Genomic DNA, 25546 nt, shown 5'->3' with positions numbered 1-25546 from the left:
ACTTCTTACAAGGTCTATGGTGACACCTATATATATATATACATGCATCCAAAGGACCTGACTAATAACAAACTGACTAATAGATAAAGCTAACTAACAAACTGACTAAAAAGAAAAGAAAAGAAAAATAGAAGCTTAATTATTGTCCGGTATTAGCCCCCTGCAAGCTGGAGAATATATATCAATCATTCCCAGCTTGGACAAAATGGCATGAAAGCTGGTATAAGCAAGAGGTTTGGTAAGAAAGTCAGCCAACTGGTTTAAAGAAGATACAGGCAGAAGCTTAATTAAACCTGAGAGGAGTTTTTCCCGGACAATATGGCAGTCGATCTCAATATGTTTAGTCCGTTCATGGAAGGAATCATTATGAGCTATGTGTATTGCAGACTGGTTATCGAAGAAAAGATTGCAAGGAGTATTTGGTAAGCTGTGAAGATCTTTCAAAAGGTGGTGAATCCACTGTATCTCGCAAACAGTGGAGGCTAAAGCTCTATATTCAGCCTCAGATGATGATTTGGATATAGTGGTTTGCTTTTTGGTCTTCCAAGATACTAGAGAAGAACCAAAGTAGATGCAGAATCCGGTTATAGATCGCCTAGAATCAATGCATCTTCCCCAATCTGAGTCACTGAATGCATGAAGCTTGAAGTCTGATTTCGACGGGAAGAATAGCCCTTTTCCTGGTGAAGCTTTGATGTACCTGAGGATGCGATTAGCAGTTTGAAGATGTATATCAGTAGGTCTGTCCAGGAATTGACTTAGCTGCTGGACAGAATAGGATATATCTGGTCGAGTAGAGGTTAAGTACAAAAGTCTACCAATGAGTCTTCTGTAAGAAAAAATATCAGATAGAGGATTTCCAATGTCTTTGGACAACTGAATAGAGGGATCCATGGGAGTTTTTGCTGGCTTTGAGGCCAAAAGACCAGCATCAGATAAGAGTTCCAAAGCATACTTTCTTTGGTTTAATGAAATTCCCTTTAAAGATCTGGCAATTTCAAGTCCAAGGAAGAATTTAAGATCTCCAATGTCTTTGATGCGAAATTGTTTGTGTAAGAAATCTTTGACGTGATTAATTTCAGCAAGGTTACTTCCCGTGAGAACGATATCATCAACATACACTAATAGAGCAGTGAAATCGGTTGAAGTGTACTTAGTATAAAGTGTGTAATCAGAAAAGCATTGAACGAAATTCAGGGATTGGAGAGCCTTGTGAAGAGTGTTAAACCACTGTCTGCTTGCTTACTTCAGCCCATACAGCAATTTCTTGAGAAGACAGACTTGATTTGGTTTTGGAGAAGAGAGTCCTTGAGGAAGAGTCATATACACTTCTTCATCTAAATGTCCATGAAGAAATACATTGTCAATGTCCAATTGATGTAGGTGCCAGTGCTTGGCTGCTGCAAGTGAAAGGATTAGCCTGAGTGTAGTCATCCTTGCTACCGGTGAAAAAGTATCCAAGAAATTAATTCCTTCCACTTGTGTATACCCTTTTGCTACGAGTCGGGCCTTATATCTATCAACAGTTCCATCTGGCTTGTGCTTGAGCTTGTAAACCCACTTGCATCCTATAGGGATTTTTCCTTTTGGTAGATCAACAAGAATCCACGTATTGTTTCTCTGTAGGGCAGCAATTTCTTCTTGCATGGCTTTCTTCCAATTTTCATCTTTAACAGCTTGGGAGTAATTTCTCGGCTCCGTGATAGTGGATATGTGTGCAACAAAATTCTGATATTTAGGAGGCAACCTGTTATAAGATATTACACAGGAAAGAGGATAAGTAACAGAGGACAATTGTTTTTCAGAGTCAGAAAGAAGCTTCACTGATGATGTAGATAAACTGCAGTGGTAATCTTGCAAGTAGGTAGGAGCCCTCCTTGTTCTGGCGGACTGTCACCCAGGCTGAGCTTGATTTAGGTTGTGATTAGGTGCTTCATTCTGACTCTGGACAGTAGATGTGATCATTCCATTTGGCTCGTTGACGATTGGAGTATAATCAATGTTGTGCTCTTGTGGTTTTCTAGATTGACTGATATCGTGGTTGTCCTATTGACTAGAACAGTAGGGAAAAACATGTTCATGAAACACCACATTTCTGGAAATGAAGATCTCTCTATTCTTGAGATCAAAGAGGACAAATCCTTTCGTTCCTTGTTTAAAACCTATAAAAACACATCTCCTTGCACGAGGATCAAGTTTGGTTCTGTTGTTAGTGAGAGTAGAAGCAAAACACAGTGAATCAAAGACCCTTAACATGGAAAAATCGGGAGTAGCAAAATGCAAGACTTCATAGGGACTTTTATCCCTGAGTACAAGTGTAGGAATCCTGTTGATAAGATAAGCTGAGTGCCCAACTGCATAAGCACTTAGGCAGATTGGCTTGGAAGAGAAGAGCCCTTGTTACATTGAGAAGGTGTTAGTGCTTCCTTTCAACTATAGCATTTTGTTGAGGAGTTTCAACACACGATGTTTGATGAATAACTCCTTTAGCAGCATAGAATTGTTCCATATTAAATTCAGGACCATTATCAGTTCTAATTACCTTGATTTTGGTATTAAACTGGTTTTCTACTAAAGCAAAAAAATTTTGGGTTAAACTTCTAGCTTCGTGTTTACCTTTCAACAGATAAACCCATGTGTACCTTGAAAAATCATCAATAACAGTAAGAAAATAAACATGACCATGAATAGAACTAGTAGAGAGAGGCCCCCAAATGTCAACATGAATCAAATCAAAAATTTTATTAGATTTAGTTTCACTCAGAGTATATGGCAATTTCCTTTGTTTAGCAAAATGACATATATCACAATCAAAGTGTCTATTATTACTGATGAAAGGGAATTGTTTCTGCAAAACATTCAATCTATCCAAAGAAAGATGGCCTAACCTATAGTGCCATAGATTTTTATTAACAGCAACCAAATTACAGTTATCAGTGTCTGTATGAAGCATGGAAATATAAGAATGAGTGTTTGTAGGATCCTTCAAGAGGTAAAGCCCATCTCTAATCTCAGTTGTACCAATCATCTTGCAGGTACTGGAACTCTGAATCCAGCAACAAGAACCAGAAAAAATTAGTTTGCAATTTAAAATAGTAGTCAGTCTGGATATAGAAATAAGATTGTATTGAAAATTAGGTAAATAGAAAACATCTGTTAAGTAAAGAAAGGGAGAAAAATGTATGGTTCCAGAAAGACTAGTTACAACAGAATTTCCATTCGGAAGATTCACACGCACAGGTTTAATATACTTGTAAGAAGTAAAAAAGGATAAAGAAAAGCATATGTGATCTGTAGCACCCGTATCTAAAATCCACTTATCTTTAAATGCTTTACCATTATGAGTAGGAACGGTGCTATGTTGTTGTACTGTGGACAGATTCACTTGCACATTGCTGTTATGATCAATCAGGTTCTCGTTGGAATTTTGTGGAAGCAGGGCTAGCAAGTTTCGGTATTGCTCAGCCGTGAACCCAAACGTTTGTTCCTGGGCACCGTTGCTTGTCTCTCCAGTGTTTGCCAAATTGTCAGAAACCACCACATTAGTTGTCCGACTTGCGTACTTGGGGTTCTTGAATTTGAACCCTGGGGGAAATCCATGTTTCTTATAGCAAACATCTACAGTGTGTCCCATTCTTCCACAGTGCGAACATATTTTTCCAGTCTGCTGTTGAAATTTCTGATGATTACTGCCTTTGTAATTATTGTATTTCCTCAGTTCTTGGTTAGAGCTTTCACTGATGTTGACGAGAATCTTAGAATTTTCGGAATGTTCGACATGGAACTGCCTTTCTTGTTGAGCGATGAGGGAATATACCTTGTTGATAGTAGGAAGGGGATCGATAAGCATGACCTGAGATCTGACCTTAGAATATTGTTCATTTAACCCTTTCAAGAACCTCACCACAACATCAACGTTCCTTTGATTCTTTAGTTTGGTCAGGACACCACAAGTGCACCTCGCATTACATGTGCAAACAGGTATTGGATTCAAAACATCAAGTTCATCTAATAAAATTTTCATACCCGTATAATACTTGGTTACAGACAAATCTCTTTGTTTGAAACTATAGATTTCTTCTTGTAACTCAGAAATTCTGAAAAGATTTGCATGAGACAACCTTTCTTTGAGTTCTGCCCAAACGTCTGAAGCTTTATTTCTCCATATAACAGATCGAGCGATCTCAGAGCTCATAGACTGGATAAGCCAACGGAGAACATAGGTATTACATCGCTCCCAAAAAGGATGAATAGGGTTAGTTGCGTCTGGTTCTGGAATTGTACCATCGATGAAGCCAATGTCAATTCAAATCTTTGCTCCAAGAAAGTGAGAAGATCAATTCTGCAATTGTCAAGGCCACATATTTAGTTGATGGTAATGACCAGATGATATAGATGTGTCTGAGAATTGTCTGAATGAGAGCCTGTTTGACCCGCATCATGGGCAAGATTAGTTAGTTGTTTTCTAGTTGAGATTTTTAGATAACAAAAGAAGTTAGTTGATAAAATATTTTAATATTAATAAATAAAAATATAAATATTTTACTATCAAATTAGTTTACATATTTTTTCAATTTTCATATGTGTTATTGATAATTATTAACTAATTGTAATAATTTTTATATATTTTTATAAATAATTTTTAAAATATTATTTGAGCATTAATTATAAATATTTCATATTAAAAAATATATTTGTATTTTTCTTGATTTATTTTTAAAAAATTATTAAAGTATTAAAGATTTTAATTTATTTTAAGATCATATTTTATTTATTTAAAGATATCTTATATTCAACAAATAAAGTCATTGTGAACACATAAAATTGATTACAAAAAATAATATTTTCACAATTTGTTGAATCAGTTAAAAAAGTTATTATATTTTAAAAAATAAATAAATTTAAACTCAATGTAATATATATATATATATATATATATAATGACAATAATTTAATTTTTTATTTATGTAAATATTTGTATATTATTGAATTTCAAATCTATGTTAATAACTGTATTTTTTTAATAAAAAATCTATTAACATCTATGTCAAATTTTTTAAAAATAGTTATTTAAAATTATATGTATTTATATTTAAGTGCGTATTATAGTATTATAAAATTTTTGTATGAATACCGTACTAAAACAATTTATAAAAAAAATGAAACAGGTGGTAAGTTACAAAAATATATATTATTATATATAATTTATATGGTCCTATTATATATATATATATATATATATATATTATTAAAATTTTTATTTTACTTTCTTATCATTATTTTATAAGTTTTTACTTTTAAATGAAATATAATTCATATTTAAAAAATTTCTATTTATTATAAATAAAAATAATAATGACATAATATATTAATATAATAAATAAATATTATTAATAATAAAAATATAAATATAAAAATATATGAATATAATATTATTACTTTATTTTTAAATTTTAATTCGTTTAGTTTCGATTGTATCTTATTATTATTGAAAGACTTAAATATATTTTAATTTGTTTAAATATAATAATTAAATAAAATTATTATTTAAACACGTCTAATTGTGTATAACTATTTTTAATTTTAAATATAATATAATTTTTATTTATTATAAATATCATTATTATAAAAATTGTAGATAAAAAATATTTATATTATAAAATTTATGAATGAAGAAAAATAACATATAAACATAGTAAGAATTAATAAAATTTATATTTAAATTAAAATAACTTATTTTTTTAAACTTTTATCTTTATAAAAAAATATGTGATAAAATTTAATATAAAAATTTAAATTCAATGCACTATATATGTATATATTTTTTAATTTTATTTATTTCATTAATTTTTTATTATAAATTAACAAATATATGTAAAATTATTTACGCTATAGTATTAATATAATATAGAAAATATTACTGATATAATACATTAAAACATATATTTACATATTATATATAAATTGATAAATTAATTAATAATATGATTTTTTATTTATACTTTTTTTGTTTATATAAATATTTATGAATTATTGAATTTTAAATGTATATTAACAACTATAATTTTTTATGAAAAAATTTATCTACATCAATGTCAAATTTATTAACAATAATTATTTAAAATTTGACATACTTATATTTAAGTGTGTGGCTATGTGCTATAAACGTGGTATCTAAAATAATTTTTATAGGGACGTTTCTCAAAAAATTTATACTAATAAAAATAAAATACATAATAAGTTACAAAAAGTATATATTATTCTATATAATTTATTTAAAATTATATTATATATTTTATTTAATATATGATCCTATTATATATATATATTGTATATTAAATTTTTTATTTTATTTTTCTATTATTTTTTTATAAAATTTTAGTTTTGAATAAAATATAATTCATATTTAAATAATTTCTGTTTATTATAAAAAAATTAAACATAATATATTAATTAAATAATAAAATATTAATAATAATAAAATTAAGAATATAAAAAATATATTAATATAATATTATTATTTCATTTGTAAATTTTATTTCGTTTAATTTTGATTGTGTCTTATTCATGTTCAAAAACTTAACTACTCTTTAACTTGTTTAAATGTAACAAATATGATAATTTATTTTTAAATAAATTTATTTTAAAAAAGTGTAATCGTATATAAATATTTTTAATTTTTTATAGAATGTAATTTTTATTTGGTATAATTATAAATAAAAAATTATAAGATAATATATTAATTTAATAATAATAGAATTAAAAATATAAAAAATATATTATTAAATAACATATTTTGTCAACTTTATTTTTAAATTATATATATATATATATATGTGTGTGTACAAGCTGACATGTCAAACTTAACAAGTTTTGTAAACAACTCACTTGTTTATTTAAACATGCCTTTAAAAAAATCTAAACCTTATTTATTTATTAACCAGACTATTACAAGCCAGATCTAAACTAGGTTAAGCCTCTAAGCTGACTTGTTTATTTAAACATGTTTTTAAAAAAGTCTAAACTTTATTTGTTTATTAAAAAAACTATAACAAATTAGATCTAAACTAGGCTAGACTCTTGTCAAATAGCCTGACCTGTTTTTATTCTAGTATTTGCTCATTTGGTTACATTTCTTTTATTGTTTATTTTAGTTGGTTACATTTTTTTTATTGTTAATCTTAGTTGGTTACATTTCTTTTAGACAAATTAATAAAAATAAAAAGCTCATTCTGGTGTAGTTATGTCTGTATCACATAAATAATTGTTAAATTATGTGTATCTCAAATAAATAAATGTACAATACAACAAAAGTAATAGAACACTTAACAAATGAAATCACAATTATTTTTTTTCTCATAAACAAGATTCAAAGACCCAAAAAATACAAGAAGACCTAGACTAAGAATCTAGACCAAGAAGATCCAATGGAATCACACCTTAAGAAAGGTTCTATCACGAAGTAGAAACATGAGATAGGCTGGGCTTAATGATTAAAATAATATATTTTAAAAATTAATTATTAAAATAAAGTAAACAAAAAGTTATTTTTTATCTAAAATAAATTTTTGTCACATAAACAATAATTTTGTATTTAAATTAGATAAAATTAATTTTATTTATTTTTTATTTAATCATATTATCTAAAAGAAGTACAAAACACTCTATAACTTAACTCGTGTTAATAATTTCATATAAAAATAAAGCAAAACCATGATATTGCAACACTTATCAACGTCTCGTCAAATTTGAGACAAATTTAAGATGGAATCATTAGATATCGATACGTGTGCTCGTATTATTAATTTCATATACATTTGAGATGAATAGCCTACATTTGAGACGAAATTATTTTTACCCGCTGGTCAACCGACTGCGCTGCACCCAACTGTTTCTGATCCCCCGCTGGTTCCATTGTCCAGATGAATATGATCTCTTGCCTTGTGCTTTTTCCCAGTTGTTTTGCTTTGTATAAATGTTATGCACGTGCAGGTGATGCTCGTAACGGGATAGATGTTTTTTTCCCTACCTTCTTCCGGATAAATAGAAGTAATATTGTTTGGTTCTTCACTCCTGCAATGAAGCTCATCGGGTCGCAAAACCTGCAAGGATCTGATAATCTTTAACCAGAAAAGAGTCAAGCATGGATTGAAATTTTAAATATGGATTGAAAGTGTTCATTTTGACTTGAATCCCAATTCTTGAGCCGAACTATAAACCTTTTCGTGAACGGTAAGTGATGGGTGCAGCGATGGCAACAAGGGGATGAGAAACCTTCTCCCCTTAAGCTGGTCTCAGTGAAGTTCGTTTCATGGGTAAAAATAATTTCATCTCAGATGTAGACAAAATTAACGAGACGAGCACCGTGTTCATATCTAATGGTTTCGTCTCAAAATTGAGACAAATTTAACAAGATGTTGACATGTTACAATCTCATAATTTCACTTTATATTTATGTGAAATTATTAATACTGTATCAAGTTGGAGAGTGTTTTGTCTTTTTTTTTAAACGAAATAATTAAATAAAAATAAAAAAATAATTTTGTCTGATTTAAATATAAAATTATTATTTACGTGACAAAAATTTATTCTAAATAGAAAATAAATTTTTTTACTTTATTTTAATAATTAATTTTAAAAAAATATTATTTTAATCATTAAGCGGATGGGCTGTGTGTTACCCGATAATCATAAAAATTCTTCTCCCACTAAGCCGAAACTTTTTTTTATCGGTCAATGCACAAAGATAAGCTTTCATTCCCGATAAGCTACAATGATTTATGGGCTTTTTCAACTGCGCCTGAATGACGAAAAAAAAAAAAAACAGTATTACATTTATATTGAAATTTAAAGAAAAAATTATTTTGTTGACAAAAGAAAGAAGAAATTATTTTTTTAATAAATTATTCTGGACAAATTAATTACTCACGAGATCTATACTAGCACACTCCCAGATTATAGTAACTTTTATCCAAAATAAATTGTAATATTAGTTGGCTTTTCTTTATCAGCATGATTAATTTCACATAAGAAATACATTGAGCTAATATAAAGAGAGTTAACCATGTAAAGAGAACAATCCTCCCCATCTGAGGCTTACTTGCAGACACGTTTTAAGCCATTTTGTCATCTTTTTAATAAAGAATTCATGACGGGAGGAGGATCATTCTTTCTCGTCCAGTTTCTGCTTGGTCCCATCAACTGGAGGCAATGTCTGAATAGGAAAAAGTAAGTTAACAACATTATATCAGAAAGATATTGATCCCCTAAGGTGCACCGTATGCTCTTTAGAGAGGAAGTGTAAGTGATAAAAAATGATGAGAAAATAAAGGGAGTATAATGGTTACATTTCCATGGCTTGTAATCTACGGAAAATTAAAATACATACTGAATATAGAGTACACGAAAAAGAATCTGAATATATCTATCTATCTATATTAATTTGGAAACATCCCAATTATATTCAATGGTTCAAAATTAATTTTATCAAAACCCATAAAATAAAATGGCCCTGCAACTAAAAAATATCTTCATTTGCAAAGTTGGTATAGAGCAACTTGATTTAAAGCAGTATAGACTCTCAGGAAATGTATGAGATACATTGTCTAAATTGTTGAACTGATCCAACATTTGTGGGAAATCTTGCAAGTTGAACTCAAGTTACAGAAACAATATGCTGCACTGTCAAGTAAAGGGTTGGGCACCAACATCTCAAATAAACAACTGGCAACGATCTCCACTGTGCAATACATTTGCAGCATAACTGGAAAACTTATGTGACAATTTGAAATAAATGGAATTTCACATGGTATAGTTTTCACTCAAGCACATGAACTCACCATGGGTTATAAAAAATAGGAAGCAATCAAAATTCCAAGTTCAACAAAGAAAACACGCATGCATTCTGCATTTAATTCATAACACTGAATCAAAAAGGCGCCAAAGAGAAGGGCATGAGAGAGAAAAGCTTACAAGATCAGGCTTATAAATATTGTGGACAACAGAGGCACCAGCAAGAAGAGAGAAAACAACCACCACACAGGACCAAGGCAGAGAAGGAGTCCCAGTTGGCTGCTTTCCACCTCCAAATTTTCGATTCATTCTCAACAAATGCTTATGATTGTATGTGTCACCCAAAATGATTTAAATACAAACTTTGGCCGAGCAAGACCTTCAAATAATAAGACAGACACAATTTCTAAACACTTCAAAAACTGAATACCTTAAAAACAAATAGATGGAGAATAAGCAATAACAAGTGGGCTAGGAATCAGCACAAGCATGCCGTGGTTTAGATATCAAACAAGTTGTGGGCATTGTTTCTAAAGGTGAAATACATGAAACTAACCAAGACATTCCATCAAACAGATGATACACAACACAATAGAAGTAATAAAACACTTAAGAAATGAAATCTCAATTATAAAACTGACTACACATCATTGTTCAAATTAATATACCAAAACATGAGATGGGCTGTGTGTTACCCGATAATCATAAAAATTCTTCTCCCACAAAAGATGAAGCTTTTTTTAATGGGTCAATGAACAAAGATGAAGCTTTCATTCCCCAAAAGCTACAATGACTTATGGGCTTTTTCAACTGGGCCTAACTTTATGACAAAAAAAAAAACAGAACAGTATTACATTTATATTGAAATTTAAAGAAATTATTTTGTTGACAAAAAAGAAAAAAGAAAATATTTTTTATATATTATTTGACTCTAGACAAATTAATTACTCACGACATCTATACTAACACTTCCAGATTATCTCTCATTGTTGGATTAACTACATTATCACTCACACATCTTATTAATATTATTATATATTTTCTTTAAAATATGCTGAATTATATGTTTTAATTAGTTAACTGTAACAGAATATTTGATTGATAGATCACAGTAATTTTATCAATTATTTAATTAATTACATAAAAATTAATCGTAATTTTGTTGAATTGATTCTGTATTTTTTCCAAAACTATATATAAAACTAGTTGGTTTTTTTTATCATCATAATTAATTTCACACAGTGAAAATTAAATTAGAATATTTATGATTTAATTTAACATAATATTTATTTTAAAATAGATTGACTGCTAAAATTATAAAATTAAATAAAATCAAACAATACTTGTGGCTTTTTTCTTAAGCTAAAAACAAAAGAAAAAATAGAAAACTTTCTTTGAAAGACAATATTTGAGACTCGTCAATAAAAAAAATAAATTATAGTACAAGACATAAATATTAGGATTAAATAGCATTTATTGCAGGTACCCACCGCATTCCAGATAAAGGATAGTTTAAAATTTCATCAAAGATATTCTAGTTGGACATGTAGACAAAAGAGTGTAGAATTAGAGACCTTAATAGGTGAAAAGGTGAATTGGTGTATCCTTAATAGGAATAGAGATAATTAGTGAAACTTTTGATATCATATAAGAAGACTTCACTGTGCAGCTTAGCATTAGTGAATATTAAATACGATCCTCTACAATTTGAAAAGAAGCTATATAATTGCGCAGTTTTTTTATTAAATAAACAAAACTAAATTTGCTATAAATGACTAGCCAAACTCGAGAAACATTTTGACTTGCATCTTCGTGGTTTGCTTATATAGAAGTCCTTGAGTGGGTTGAAAGGTCCATCAAATGCTACCACTAATATTCATTCTACTGATGATTTAACATGAAAAATCTTATTTTATGATGAGTTTCATTTTTAAATGTCTAATAAGTATACCCAACTGATTTTTTGTAACAACAGTAGCGATCTAATTAGGTTGAATTTCAGATGCCCAACTAGATAAAATTCTGTGTAATATTATAATATAGACCTGACTATTTGTCATATATATATATATATATAACGTTTCCATTTCTTTGTTGGATCATATATCTGCAATAGAAGGTGTAAAAAAATGGTAACTGGAATCAGAAACTATTTTAAAATTTAAGTTTTAAAATAGTAGCAGACTAGTAATCTTTAGATTAGGAAAAAACATGTACCTCATTCTTCTCTATAGTGGCATCAGCAATTGTTCGTACATCCTCATGCACATCAAAATGAAAAAGTTGTATGTACAGAAAAACAAGTATCATTAACACTGCAAATGACCACAAGATAACAAGGAAACACTATAGTTATGACAACACAAAAATGTTATATATCACTAAGATACTTCATTTGACAAGTAAATTTGAGGCAGCAACCATATAAAAATTATCATTAACTGTTGATTTTTATAATAATTATTTTAAAAAATATATTTACATTTTGTTAATTATTAACATTGTAAAATTTTTATCAAAATTAAACTTAAAATATTAACTGTGATTAATTAATGTATTGGATAAGATACTATTCAGTTGCCACAAGAGAAGGGTACCAAGGAGTATCAATACCTTATCGGCCTCATCTTTGAACAAGAGGTACCAACATTCTTTCAATTTTATTCTTGGCGAAAGGTACCAATAAACCCATTCGGCCTCACTTTTAGATGAAGGGTACCAACACTTTTTCGGTTTCACCTATAGACGAGAAGTATCAACACTCCTTTGGTGACATCAAAATAAATTAACAAGCTAATTAAGGTAAATAACTAATAAAAGAAAGGTTAATTATCTAAACAATCAGAAGGTTAACATAAAGCTGACTCATTAAGCCCATTAACCTAATATTTTATATATAAAAAGGAAAATAAGAAAGATAAGTAAAAAAGTTGACTTCATAATATTTAATAGCATTTATTATTCTATACTAAATACTTGACCGTCAAAGTGTCATTGCAGATATCTTATTCTCTACGGATAAAGAAAATATGAAATATTCTACGAAGACATTACAATAGTATGAAGAGATAAAATATTTAATAGCATTTATTATTCTATACTGAATATTTGACTGTCGGAGTACTATTGGAGGTATCTCTCTCCCACGGGCAAGAAGAATCTAAAATATTTTTTAAAAATGTTACAATAGTATGAAAAGATAAAATTACAATAAATGAGTATATCATTTGTAAAAACAATTAATAACTATTTTTAACTATTTTTTTCTTTTTTAACCATTTAAAAGCTATTTTAGACATCTTTGATTTTTTTTTCAACTGTCTATTTCGGACTAGACCTTTGATATTTTTTTCAACTATTATTAAATACCGTTTCAGAAGAGTCTAGAACATTGTCTTTCTTCTCATTTAAATACTGACCTATCTTGTTTTTTTATTTAAAAAAAAAAAATTAAGACAATACATTTCTCCACAGAGTTTTCTTTTAAAACCTCGTATCATATATTACTTTTTCTATTTTTATAAAAAAAATTGTTAATTTTCAACATAAGTTTTCTGTATAAAATTTTAGCCATATTTTTTATTATTATTTTACACATTTCTCTTCTATCATTAAACTTAAGGAAATTTTTAATTCTTATTATTTAGGTACGTAGAATTTCATGATAATATTAATTATTATTATTATTATTTTATTAATATTATTTTTATCAAATATTTATATTGTTTAAGTTGTTTAAGAGTTAAAAGTAAATTCATTAATAAAGAATAAATTAGTAAGTTTAATAATTAATTTTTAAAAAATGATTATTAAACTTTAATTTTTATTGGTTTTTTTAATTTTTATCTTTAAAAATAAATAAATAGGAACAATACAAGTAATAGAGTTTAACTTTAACTAAGAGCAAACTTAAAATGTTGTAATTAATTTTTAAATATTAATACATTAATTATTTTTAATAACTTTCTTAAATTTATATATATATAGCATTAAATTGCCCAAAATGCTAACATTGTCTAAATCCAATCACCACACCATGAATTCATCATTGTTGACCACCAAAACACGTAACCCCGCATTGCATAGTGACACTATCGTCAATCAAGGAAGAAGCCACCAAATCGCAAGTCAAACCACAAGCCTCTGTGAAGCCATACAATCGCTTCATCAACCTTGTTCTCAACCCTGATGAGTCCCATCTAAAACCAAGACTCTTCACCATTTGTAACTTGCCATAGCCACCACAAACTCTATGATTGTGTTTCTAATTCTTAAGAATTATTAAAACACCAAAAAAAATCCTTAATCTTTTTTTTTTTAATGTCTCTTTTATTTTATTTATTTAAACGAGTTGAGATTTATTGTGCCAAATTAGAATTATGTTCAAACCATGATATTTAAAAGAAAAGTAAAATTCAGTAAAAAAGAATTAATGGCCTGGGTCCCTTATGGGCTTATCCAAAATAATTGGTTCATGTGTACACTAAAAAACCAAAATAACAACTGGTTTACAGGGAATCATTTGATGTCGACTATGAATAATCATTTTATATAAAGATAGCATTTAGGCTTTTGCAAAACTACGATGTTAGGGCAATTGATTTTGTCAAGGGTAGAGACTTTGGCATTCAGAAAAGATTATTAGGATATAGAAAGTCTTCACGTTTGCAGTGAAATTTCAATTCGCATTGTCGCAAAATGTGAATTCAATCATTATCAATTGTACTAATCTTGTTTTTTATTTAGTTCAGTTTTTAAGATAAAATTGACACACTGAACAAAATTGCACCATGCAATGCCAATAATAGCATACCTTATTTGTTATCATTGTTATTTAATTAACTAATGTAATTATTATTTTGGTCAGCCAATGTGTTATATATATTTATAAAAAAATTAATAAAAAATTAATAAAATATATAAAACCTTCCTTTTCATCTAAAAATTTTCAAATAAGTGTTATTTTCAATTAAGCCTTACACTTTTTTCCCAAAAAACCATCTCTAAACATTTAAGAGAAAAGCTGAAACACGGAAAAAAAAAGAAAAAAGGTTAAGGTTAATCTATTTTAAAACAATAATTAAAAAAAGCAAGTAAAATTTTTGCATATATGTGTGAGGAAGTAAAATATAGACAAATTAAAAAGACACGAATCTATGACAAGTCACAATTGATTGACCAGCAAAGGAATGGAACAAAAAACCAAACTTGAAGAAAAAAGAAGATTACAAATCATAATCCTTGAACATATATGTATAATTTCCTCCATTAATAAACTAAGCCTTTTTTGGCAAAGCAAAGGAAGAGAAAATGGATGCTATGGCAGTGAACAAGAATCCAAATAGAAGAAGGCTAGCTGAGGCGTTTGCCTTTCCAGTAAAGGAGTTCATGGTTGAGTCAGCTCTGCGCAGTTCTATGGTGAAACCAAATCCAGCAGCACAACCCGAAAGTAGAAGGTATGATATAATCTGTTCATGCAAATTCAGATTTCAGATATAGTTGTTCAAAATCACAATATATATATATATTAAGCCAATAATATCAATTATAAGTTAGTTTGTGAATATTAAAGATTTATCATGACATGATATACCTTGTCACCAAAGAAATCAAAGAGATAGCCACCATCACCGCTTAATACACGGTTTCCTGAGACCATGGTGAAGAGTGAGAGTGCCAACTGAAGGAGGTTATATGCAAACCCAATCACTATCGTGGAGAGCATGTATCTGCATTTACAAAATAATTTCAACCCATGTATATTTTGAAAAAGGTTATGAATAATTTATAAAAAAAATAAAATTCTAATTTATTTTAATAAATTTTATAGTTAAATTTACATTATAAAAAAATATTATTGAATAACATTTCAACTGAAGAAGTTTCGTCCACACAGGTAGAACCACTTTTTGGTTATTTCATTGATAAATCCTTCAACAAAGCAAGACAAAAATAATATTGAGTAGCACTTTATTAGTAAAACAAAGTCAACAAAATAATATTCTATTTATATACTCAATCAATCCTAAACACACACAAATAACCTAAAGTATTTGAAAATAATCCTTAATCAGAAGCAGCTTTAGAATTGGATGGATAATAAAGTAAAAATGTTGAACTATAATTAATTCTTACCGATAAGAATAGACATCCTTGAACGTGGTTTTGTCACCTGAGTCATCAGTTATCTTGTCAATGGCAATGAGAATGAGTGAAATAAGAAGGAACACAAAGGTTAAGACCCTCGAAAAGAGAACAACCATTCTTGAAACTGTGGAATTGGAGGGTGCACTATCCATATCTCAGGATTCTCGTAGGTACCCAAAAATTTGCTTGTACTTGCCAGCCATATGGTAGAGTTTTTGGCCTTTTATAACAATAATAATATGAACGTGTTGCAGCTCTCGTTTACTCAGGATAAGAGCAAAGTCAATTGGCTAAGTAGATACGCAGAATGATTTCAAATAAAATAAAAATAGGTGACTTTGAAAATGGTGGCATCACAACTAGCTAGCCTAATCGATTCATTGACTAAACGTAGTTGAATACAAATTTCTGCGAAAGTTCACATTTTTTGATATCATTGACTTCACATTGGTTGACCTTTTAATTAATTAGCTGGGATTTTTGTGTCTTCAGTAGTATACTAGACGTCTTTGATGATATGATATCATCTTTCTCTTTTTAATTATATAGGACTTGCATGTTGGTGTATTTTTAATAAAAAAATGTGACTAATTTTTACATAGAAGTAAAATAATGTAAATATTATCTGTAAGAATTAATTAAAGAGTAAAAATTATTATTTAAAATTTTAAACGTTTTGTGATAATTGAATAAATATTGTAAAAAAATAAAATATCTAAATAACTTGATAAATAAAAAATATCGTCATATTTTTAAAATATATTAAAAATATGAAGATATTTTATAATTATTTATAAAAATATAATAAAGATGAAACATATCTTCTAAATATATTTTTGTCATTTTTAAAAGCTTTTGCCCACAGCGTTGTTGACACGAATTCATAAGTCAAGAGCGTGAAACTTACTCGTACATTCATTGGATTCAATATAATATTATTTTTTAAATGTTTTCAACATAAATTTATTGAAATCCGCAACCAGTTGTCATTCTTAAAATCAAAACACAGCAAAAGAAAAAAATTAAGACAGTAATCGGAATGCATTTGTCAACTCTGTGTCTTTATTTGACTAAAGCTTTAACACTTAAATTTATAAAAATAATTATTATCATAATAAGATCCAGGAAAATTCAGGAATGTCAAATATTTGGCACTTCTAAGCTACTCATAGTTCATTATATATTTACATTGGACTATTCAGCCCAAAAGACCCATAAAACAAAACTGGCAACCCATTGAAAGGACTGTGTTATCCTATGTAGCCCATTAACCCATGTGCAAAAAAGATAACCAGGCTCAGAAACAGAGTAGCTGGACTACTGTGCCTCCATAGCCTGTGTGTGTGTGTGTTTTTTTTTTCTCTTAAAATTTATTTTAAAATAGTAAATAAAATATAAAAAATACAATAAAAAATCATTTTAAAATAGAAAAAAATTTCTAATATTTTTAAATTTAGACTATTCATTAAAATGAAAATTTTATTGGTTCTTTGATTATTGATTCAACTATAATTAAATTGGAGTCAAACCAATAATATATATATATAGTTAATAATAAATTAATATACAATTATATAAAATTTTAAATTAACATGGAAGAATCATATTACATGTCTTATTAAATAAGGGGAAAATCACAATGAATAGCTAATAATAGTGATTCACAAATAATTTTATATATGACATTGGTTTATTTTTAAGTTATATATTTAGAATTTGAATATTTTAACAAAATTTTAAAAACAATAGTTTATAACTGATTTGACTTATTATTAACCAAGTTTTTTCCTTTTTTTTTCCTATGTTTTTATATTATTTAGACATATGACCTTATTGTTTTGAAGTAATTGGCTGATTTAATCTAACTTTCTGAACAATGACAATTACATTCAACGAAAGTTTGAAAAGCTGCTTCGATGTGCAGGAAAATTATAATGATAATCGAAATAGCTCTAATGGAAAATAAAGATGATGAAAACATGGAATCTTTTTTTAGCAAAGATTGAGTAAGAAAGTGACAAAAACGAGCTTGATTATGAAGACTAATACAAACTAAAGTGAAAAGGAGGTTGACTCTGTAGAATATTCTCAGCAAGATATCTATGAAGCCAAATCTTTATGGAATATGGGGTAGCTTCTTGTCAGTCACAGCTAAATAGTATAAACTTCTTAGATTTGTACCTATCTTATACATACACAAACACACCTTAAACAACTACAATTGTATCTCTATCTTGGAGATTTTGAATTAAATTTTCTTTTCTTAATATTCTAAAAGCTGAATAGTGTTTTTTTTTTTAATTTCAATTTCATGCACCTCAATTTATGAGAAAGCTGTGTCTTTGACATTTGTTTCTCTGACTTTGGTAAATAAGTGTCTTCAAATGATTGGTTAAAATTTTAAAAGTAACTTTTTTGTCTATAATTTTCACAATACCCCAAAAAGAAAGTTATAGTTTTGACTATTTTATTTAGTAGGAAATTGCAATATACAGCACTATACTACTTTGCAATGTTGTTGTATATACATAAAGACAGTGAGGATGTATATACATTAATCTCAAAATGACATAAACAAAGGGAGGTAGAGTTGGGGAATCAAGAGTCACAATCTAATCTTAAAATGAAGATTTGATGCAGAAGGGGTATGTTTGGGATGCATCATCAAACAGGGAAGGGTTGGCTAAGTAAAGTAAGAGTCCCCACCTTAGCCATATGGTTGCTGACCGCCATTCCTTCTTCCTCCCCACAATAACTGGCGGCTTTGTCCACTCCTCCACCATTCTTTGTCCCTCACATGTCTCCCAACATTTCTTTTTACACAGCTTCTTCAATACATATATTTGAATTTTGGTAAAAAAAGGTGGGGTCTAATTGCTTGCTACATTGTATTCTAATCAAATATTGTGTTTTTATTACATAAGTAATAGTTTGGAGGGTATTTGTACTTAATTGTTTTGTATCCATTGTTCATTAATCGATTTTTATAAGGTGTGTTTAAAAGTTCACAGTAAGAGTTTATGTATAATGATGTTATAATAAAAATCAATGCAACGATTAATTATTTGCACGTTTTTTATATGCCTGAGCATGAGCACATCAGTGAAACCTTCCATCACTTTCGATCCTCAAACGGTCAATTCAATTTCAACACAATTTGGCTCACACTGGACCAATTAAGAAGTTGTTTATATACCAAGTATGTATAATCGATTTCCATAGAAATTCATCAAATATATATATATATATATATATATATATATATATATATATATATATATCTATGTCCATGTTAATTCACAAATCGATTATCATCATTAAAACCCTGCACCAAGCAAGCATTAAATTTAGGGTGTAGTGCCTTGGTGGTAAGTGGTAACTCTTTCATTATTTCATTTTGTAACAAACAAATGAATCGATGATTAATACAGTGATAATGTATATAATTTACTTTTTACTCTTCGTTCTTAAACAAAAACATTTTTAAAAATTGTTTCAAACAAAAATATTTTTTATAATTTTATAATTTTAAAAATTTACCTATTTAATTTAACCTTATTTAACATAAATATTTATTATTAATGATTACAATATTTAATTTTAAAATTTATAAAATGTGCTTTTTAAATATTTATAAAATATATTTTAAAAATAAAAAGAAATAAAAGAATAAAACTGCGTTCCATTGTTTTCATATTTGATTTAATTTGATAAAATTATTTATAATAAGAGAAAAAATGAAAGTATTTAAATTAAATTAAAATTAATATTGATCCTCTCAACTTAAAAAATAATAATTTTATTTATATTTTTAAAAAATTAAGGTATACATGTTAATTTGAATACATAAAACAAGCTTAATTAATAATATTGAAGAATTTATCTAAATTGTAAATATTTATGTAATTAATTACTATATAGTCGTCATTCTTTATGATTTTTCTTTTCGTTTACAATATATAAAATAACTTCTGAAATAATATATACCCTTCAACTTATAAATATATTTTTTAAGGTGGGAGTGGGGATTAAAACTATCTAATTGATCAGTGCTAGTTTTATATTCTACATCCTTTATTAACTTTTTAAATTTATACAACTCTCTTCATATGAGCATAAGGGTACTGAATCTTGTTACGCTGAACTTAGGTTAGCTGGAGTGTATGATCATTAATGCACCTTCAATTTTATGAACAGAGGATTGAAATGTCAATAAATATCACAATATACAAAAAGGTATCTAAATTTATGATACATCATATTATGGAATAATTTTGTATATAAAGAAAAAGCTGTTACTACCAAAAAAAAAGTTTAATTAAATACAAAAATAATGTCTACTTTTTCTTGCAAGAGAGCTAACGGAAGGGAAACAAAGGTACGTTCGATTGTGACGCATCCACCGAAGACCTCCCCACCATGAGTTCATGACTCATCACCTTTTTACTTTTAAATTCTATATTATTATTTTTAAATTTTTTTAAGGCTTGAAAAACCACATAGTACAAAATATACTATGTTAATGTAAAGCTAGGGCTAGGGTTTCTCTCTCATCTTGAGTCTTAACATGCATGGCGATTGGAGAGAAAAGTCTTTAATGTTAATGCCACAGTAAAAGCAGAAGATAAAGGTGCTTATAGAATAAGAAACCCGTTTGGTGCTCTTCAATAATCACACAAAATTTAATAGAAACAAAAAGAGGAGAGAATGGAGCTAAGAGGGAGGAAGAGATAAAGAGGAAAGAAATTAAGAACAAAAATAAATTAAATAGACACACCCCCACAACCTCCTTTATCTTTTCCCGTCCCCTTGTGATCTCTTTCTCTGCAACTCTCTCATGTTGATGTGATTCTCCACCCACACACACCACCAAAGAACCCATCAAACTTTTACAAAAGAGAAAGAAAGCTCTCTAATTAAGAAGAACCATGGTCTTCCCGTCCCTTCCAATCTATCTAGATCCACCCAACTGGTCACAACAGGTAAGGATTAATTCTTTCATTCTCTTCCCTTTCTTCTTTCTTATTAACTTCTTCATCAATAAAGCTAAGAATACAATTAATCTCTAAAACACATATTCCTACACATACACTTTATCAATCTCTTATTTTATTTTTTTCCCTGAATATACTCTTTGTATGTGTGTACACATATAGATATTCAATTATGTAGTTTATTTATTTATTTATATTTTAGCTCACACTTGTAAAAAAAACTTCACAGCAACCTAATCAGCAAGCAGGGATTGGCACCCACAACTCTCAGATTCCACCACTTCCGCAGCCACCATCAGCAGCGGTGACGGCTGGTGTTGGAAGTGGTGGTTATCAGGGCTCTATAAGGCCAGGATCAATGGCTGATAGAGCCAGGTTGGCGAAGATACACCAACCTGATGCAACACTAAAATGCCCACGATGTGAATCTACAAACACCAAGTTCTGCTACTACAACAACTATAGCCTTTCACAGCCTCGTCACTTTTGCAAGACTTGTCGTCGTTACTGGACTAGAGGAGGTGCACTCAGAAACGTGCCAGTTGGAGGCGGTTGTAGAAGGAACAAAAGAAATAAAGGAAGCAATAGATCGAAATCTCCTATGAAACCTGCAACAGGTTCTACCTCTGCAAGTGCAAATTCTTCTTCTAGTGGCTGCACTAGTGATCATGTGATGATGGGTCATTTGCAAACTCAAACACCAACTCAATTTCCATTCTTGGCCTCTTTGCATCATTATAATAACAGTGAATACATTTCTGGGGGCATTGGCTCGCATTTTGGGCCAATCTCAACATCTTTGGTGGCTAGAAATGGCAACACTAGTGCTGGCAGTGATGTTGAGTTTCAAATTGGTACTAGTTCATCCTCATCGCTTGGTAATAGTGGCGCGTCTATGTTGTCAAATGGCCTTGGTGAGCAATGGAGGTTGAACAATTTGCAACAAGTTCAACAACAGTTCCCTTTCTTGAGCACTAGTTTGGAACCACAAATTGGGGTGTTTCAGTTTGGTGGAGAAAATAATGCTGAACCGCCAAGTTATGCAAAGGATGGAAACCGGTTTATTCGTTCTAAAATGGATTCTACTTCTAGTGTTAGTGGAATAATGCCTCAGCTTAACTCAATAAAAATGGAAGAAAATCAAGGGTTGAGTTTGCCAAAAAATCTCTTGATGAGCGGTTCGGGAAATGATCTATTTTGGAATGGAAGTGGCAATGCATGGAGTGAAGTTCCTAGTTTCACTCCTGCACCGAGTCACATGTTGTGATCCTTGAAATTAAACTACTCCCATTCTACTTTCTTTGCTTTCCTTGTAGCCTCAAATTTTTATGATCATAGAAATGATCGTATGTATAAGAAGTTAGAACCAATATCACTTGCTAACCATGCATGGAATGGAATGCTACCCTTTATGAGTCTTACGAGGATAAATGGGAAGGATCAGATTCAGAACACTTTGTATTACCTGAAGACGAGAAAATGGTACGCAACGCTTTTCCGTCGATGGATATCGGTAATAATTTTTGTTGTACTCCAAGTTTGAACATGAGCGAAGTATTGGTGTATTTGTTTTTATGCATGTTGTGATGACATGAACGGTTAAGCTGGTATTACTAATTGTGTGCAGTTATTTGGACTAGAAGGGTTTTTATGTTATAATTCCATTTTTTTTTATTCACTCATTGATGATTTGCACCAGGTGTAAGTTTAAGAGTTTATTTTTGTATTAAGATTAAGAAAATTACATCATTAATGTCTAAATTTCGATCCTTAATTTTCTTTACTTTTATCAAACCAAATATGCTTATTGTCATTATCTTTCCAAAGCACGTATATAAATTTACCGGGTAATTCTTTTTTGGTTACAATATATACCGGGTAATTAAAACGTGCCAAGAAAACATTTGAATAAAAAATAATGGTCATATTTGAGTATAATAATGTAAGAAATTCTAGCAAACCGGTTAAGATACGTGGAATTTTTTAGTCATTTGACAATATGAAACATATACATGTTGAGAGAGAGAGAGAGAGAGAGAGCAGTGAATTTTGAAGATGCGTTTTCCAACACTTGTAAGCCCCCTTCTACATTCCCTGCACCTCTTTCTCTCTCACATATTATATAAGTTAGCGAACTGATGAACAGTGATAGGCACCAGTCACATAAATATACTTTTTCCTCTTCAGGGCAATGCGAAATTCAAAGCAAGGAGCCTACCAAATTTTGTGGGCTATAATTCTACAGCAAGATGCTAAAGAAATATGCATGATGATTCAGTTTCATAAGATGAAAATTCCCCATGCATTAATTTTGTCATGTTTAAGCTCTAGTTTGATCTGACTCACTGCTGCTAGTACGTTCATCTTGCTTTTTTATTCATCTAAAGAGAAACTTCAAATTCCTAGACTTCTCTTGGTCTCACATTTTGAGAAGGCCTTTTTCATCTTTGGTTACTTATTTTTAACCCTTCAAGGAAAAAGCACTTTGAATACATCCAAATTGGGACCATGGGAGTGAGAGAGAGTCACATTGATTTGGTAGAATTGTAGTAATACGAATATGTACTAATTTGGTGGCGAAAATGATTATCAAATTATAAGGAAATTGACCAAATAAATCTATCGTACTTGTTTGTTTTATATGTAATCTGAGAGTGGCAAAGGAGGGTGTGTTTTGGAAAGAAACGCCAAAATACCGCTAAAAACCATGCAACAACTCTTTCATCCACTATAACTTTAGACATGACTTCAATTCAAAAACAAAAGAACTAAACTAAACAAGACAAAGAAAAAAAGGAGAAACAATCAAATGCTAGATTGCTAATTTAAACCTTTAAGTGTCCAAAAAAACAAAAACAGGTAGAGGAATGAGAAACAGAAACATGAAAAAAGAATGCGAAAAAAGGGGCATTTTTTATTGGAGGCTTACAAATTCTTCCTTAGCCCTCAACTTTCATTTTTTAGTTTTTGTTTTGTTATAAAATAACAAAGCACACGGAAATCAATCTCAAAAGCAGATTTGTCATAATCTAATTATGATTATGATGTCATTCATATCAGATAATTCAACGGGGCTTTAGAGAAGGAATCTGGGAGTCTTAATTGGTTTGCTTTTTGCAATTTTCAAAGCTGGCTAATTGCTTGGTTACAAGGAATAAAGGTGTCACAACATAGTCAAAAAAGAGAATCTCTCTCACTCTCTCTCTTGGAGGAAACAGTGAAGGGTGGTTTTTGTTGGTCGGTTGGTCGTAAGAGTATTGATGAGATTGTGATCACAAAAATGTGTATATATAAAAAAGCAAAGAAACTTCGAAGAAAGAGGAGCAGGCCACCAGAAGAAGAAGAAGAAGAAGGAGAAGTAAGAAGGAACAGCAACTAAAGGTAGCTCGGAATCCCAAGCATTAGCTTTTACTATACCATTGTTGCTGATACCCACATGTCTAGGCGTGAATATGTTCTCTCTGTTTCCCTCTCAGCTTTTGCTTTTTGTGACGTCCTTTGGAACATTATCTCTCTCTATTTGATCCCTCTTGCTTCCAAGGCCTTGTTTGCCCCACATTGCCTCAATCATTTATCTGTTAGATTCTTTGTTACTTTTTTTTTAAATTATACACATCTTACTGTATATAAACGTGGACATGCAACCTTATTCTTCAAATTTATTATGATGAAACCCATTGCATTTTATATCTTTTCAAAAAATAAAGGAAAAAAATTCTTGAGCATGAAACTGATTTCTTAATTTGCTAGCTATCAAATTCAATACTAGAAAACCAATTAATACCAAAAAATTCTTACAGTTTTAAATTTATTCTGACGGCATATATGTCTAGGGAGTTTAGGTTATATAGCTGAGAATCTTATATCATTGCAAAGTCACTCTAAACTTTACAAATATATATTCTATTCTTCTTCTTTACTTTACTCAGTAATGAAACGAGTCTTCAAAACTACAATAAATGAGAAAGATGTTGATTTGTATGCAACCAGGACAATCAATGGACTCACTTTTTGTTTTAAGATGATAGGAAAAATCCATCAAAAAGGAAAATAAAAGCTACTTCATTTTTAGAATTTAGGGTATTATTGCATCACCCTAAATTTTGAAGAATATGAGTTATAAGTGGCAATTCAGATTTAAAGAGTGTTGTAAAAAAATTATGAAATTTATTTGAGTTAATGAAAATGTTTTATGATCTTAATAATTTTTTATATGTTAATTTAATAAATTTTTTAGTATAACTTGTTGAAATAAACTTTTAATTTATTTTAATTAATAAATTTTATAATTAAATTTATAAAATAAACTATCATCAAACAAAATACTACTAAATAAGTGTTTAATTCAATTATTTATCTAAACATGTTCTTAGTACAATCTCTTGTACACTTATGGGTGTTGCCCATGAGTGTTTGAAGACATAATTAAAAAGTATTTATTATAAAATTATATACGTTTAATTATGTAAAAAGATAAATCTTAAATTTTCAGCTTTTCAAATATTATATTTCAGTGATTGTCTCTTTCTTGGTCCATTGGGCCTGGATATAGATCTATAAAAAATGAAAGGCCATTGACCACCACATACAAAACGTGATCGACGATTGAGGGG

The 25546-nt window shown here is 29.3% G+C and overlaps 2 protein-coding genes, 1 long non-coding RNA gene and 1 pseudogene across 5 annotated transcripts; 1 reads left to right on the top strand and 3 right to left on the bottom strand.

The window, feature by feature from the left end:
• Nucleotides 1-2719: 2719 nt before the first annotated feature.
• Nucleotides 2720-4403, bottom strand: LOC113862915. The gene is made up of 2 exons (XM_027496212.1): nucleotides 3337-4403; nucleotides 2720-3046 (listed from the first exon to the last, which is right to left on the bottom strand). Exons 1-2 carry the CDS (start codon nucleotides 4193-4195, stop codon nucleotides 3012-3014), a joined length of 894 nt encoding a protein of 297 aa, XP_027352013.1. The 5' UTR covers nucleotides 4196-4403; the 3' UTR covers nucleotides 2720-3011.
• Nucleotides 4404-9094: 4691 nt separating this feature from the next.
• Nucleotides 9095-10518, bottom strand: LOC113862917. 2 transcript variants are annotated; one of them, XR_003504504.1, is made up of 3 exons: nucleotides 10488-10518; nucleotides 9973-10171; nucleotides 9095-9214 (listed from the first exon to the last, which is right to left on the bottom strand). It is a non-coding gene; the product is annotated as an uncharacterized LOC113862917 (long non-coding RNA). The 2 variants fall into 2 exon arrangements; XR_003504503.1 differs by having other exon boundaries at nucleotides 10461-10510.
• A 4550-nt stretch (nucleotides 10519-15068) lies between these two features.
• LOC113862590 lies at nucleotides 15069-16142 on the bottom strand (annotated as a pseudogene).
• Nucleotides 16143-20688: 4546 nt separating this feature from the next.
• Nucleotides 20689-22544, top strand: LOC113862911 (dof zinc finger protein DOF2.4-like). 2 transcript variants are annotated; one of them, XM_027496206.1, is made up of 2 exons: nucleotides 20689-20921; nucleotides 21163-22544. In XM_027496206.1, the coding sequence occupies exons 1-2, from the start codon at nucleotides 20868-20870 to the stop codon at nucleotides 22198-22200; spliced, it is 1092 nt and encodes a 363-aa protein (XP_027352007.1). In that variant the 5' UTR covers nucleotides 20689-20867; the 3' UTR covers nucleotides 22201-22544. The 2 variants fall into 2 exon arrangements, with proteins under 2 accessions (XP_027352007.1, XP_027352008.1); XM_027496207.1 differs by having other exon boundaries at nucleotides 21175-22513.
• Nucleotides 22545-25546: the final 3002 nt, after the last annotated feature.

This window comes from Abrus precatorius, unplaced genomic scaffold, assembly GCF_003935025.1.
Source record: "Abrus precatorius isolate BTA unplaced genomic scaffold, Abrus_2018 Scaffold3, whole genome shotgun sequence".
Lineage (NCBI taxonomy): Eukaryota > Viridiplantae > Streptophyta > Magnoliopsida > Fabales > Fabaceae > Abrus > Abrus precatorius.
Note: the sequence above shows the minus strand (reverse complement) of the source record. Positions and strands in the feature narration are given on the sequence as shown.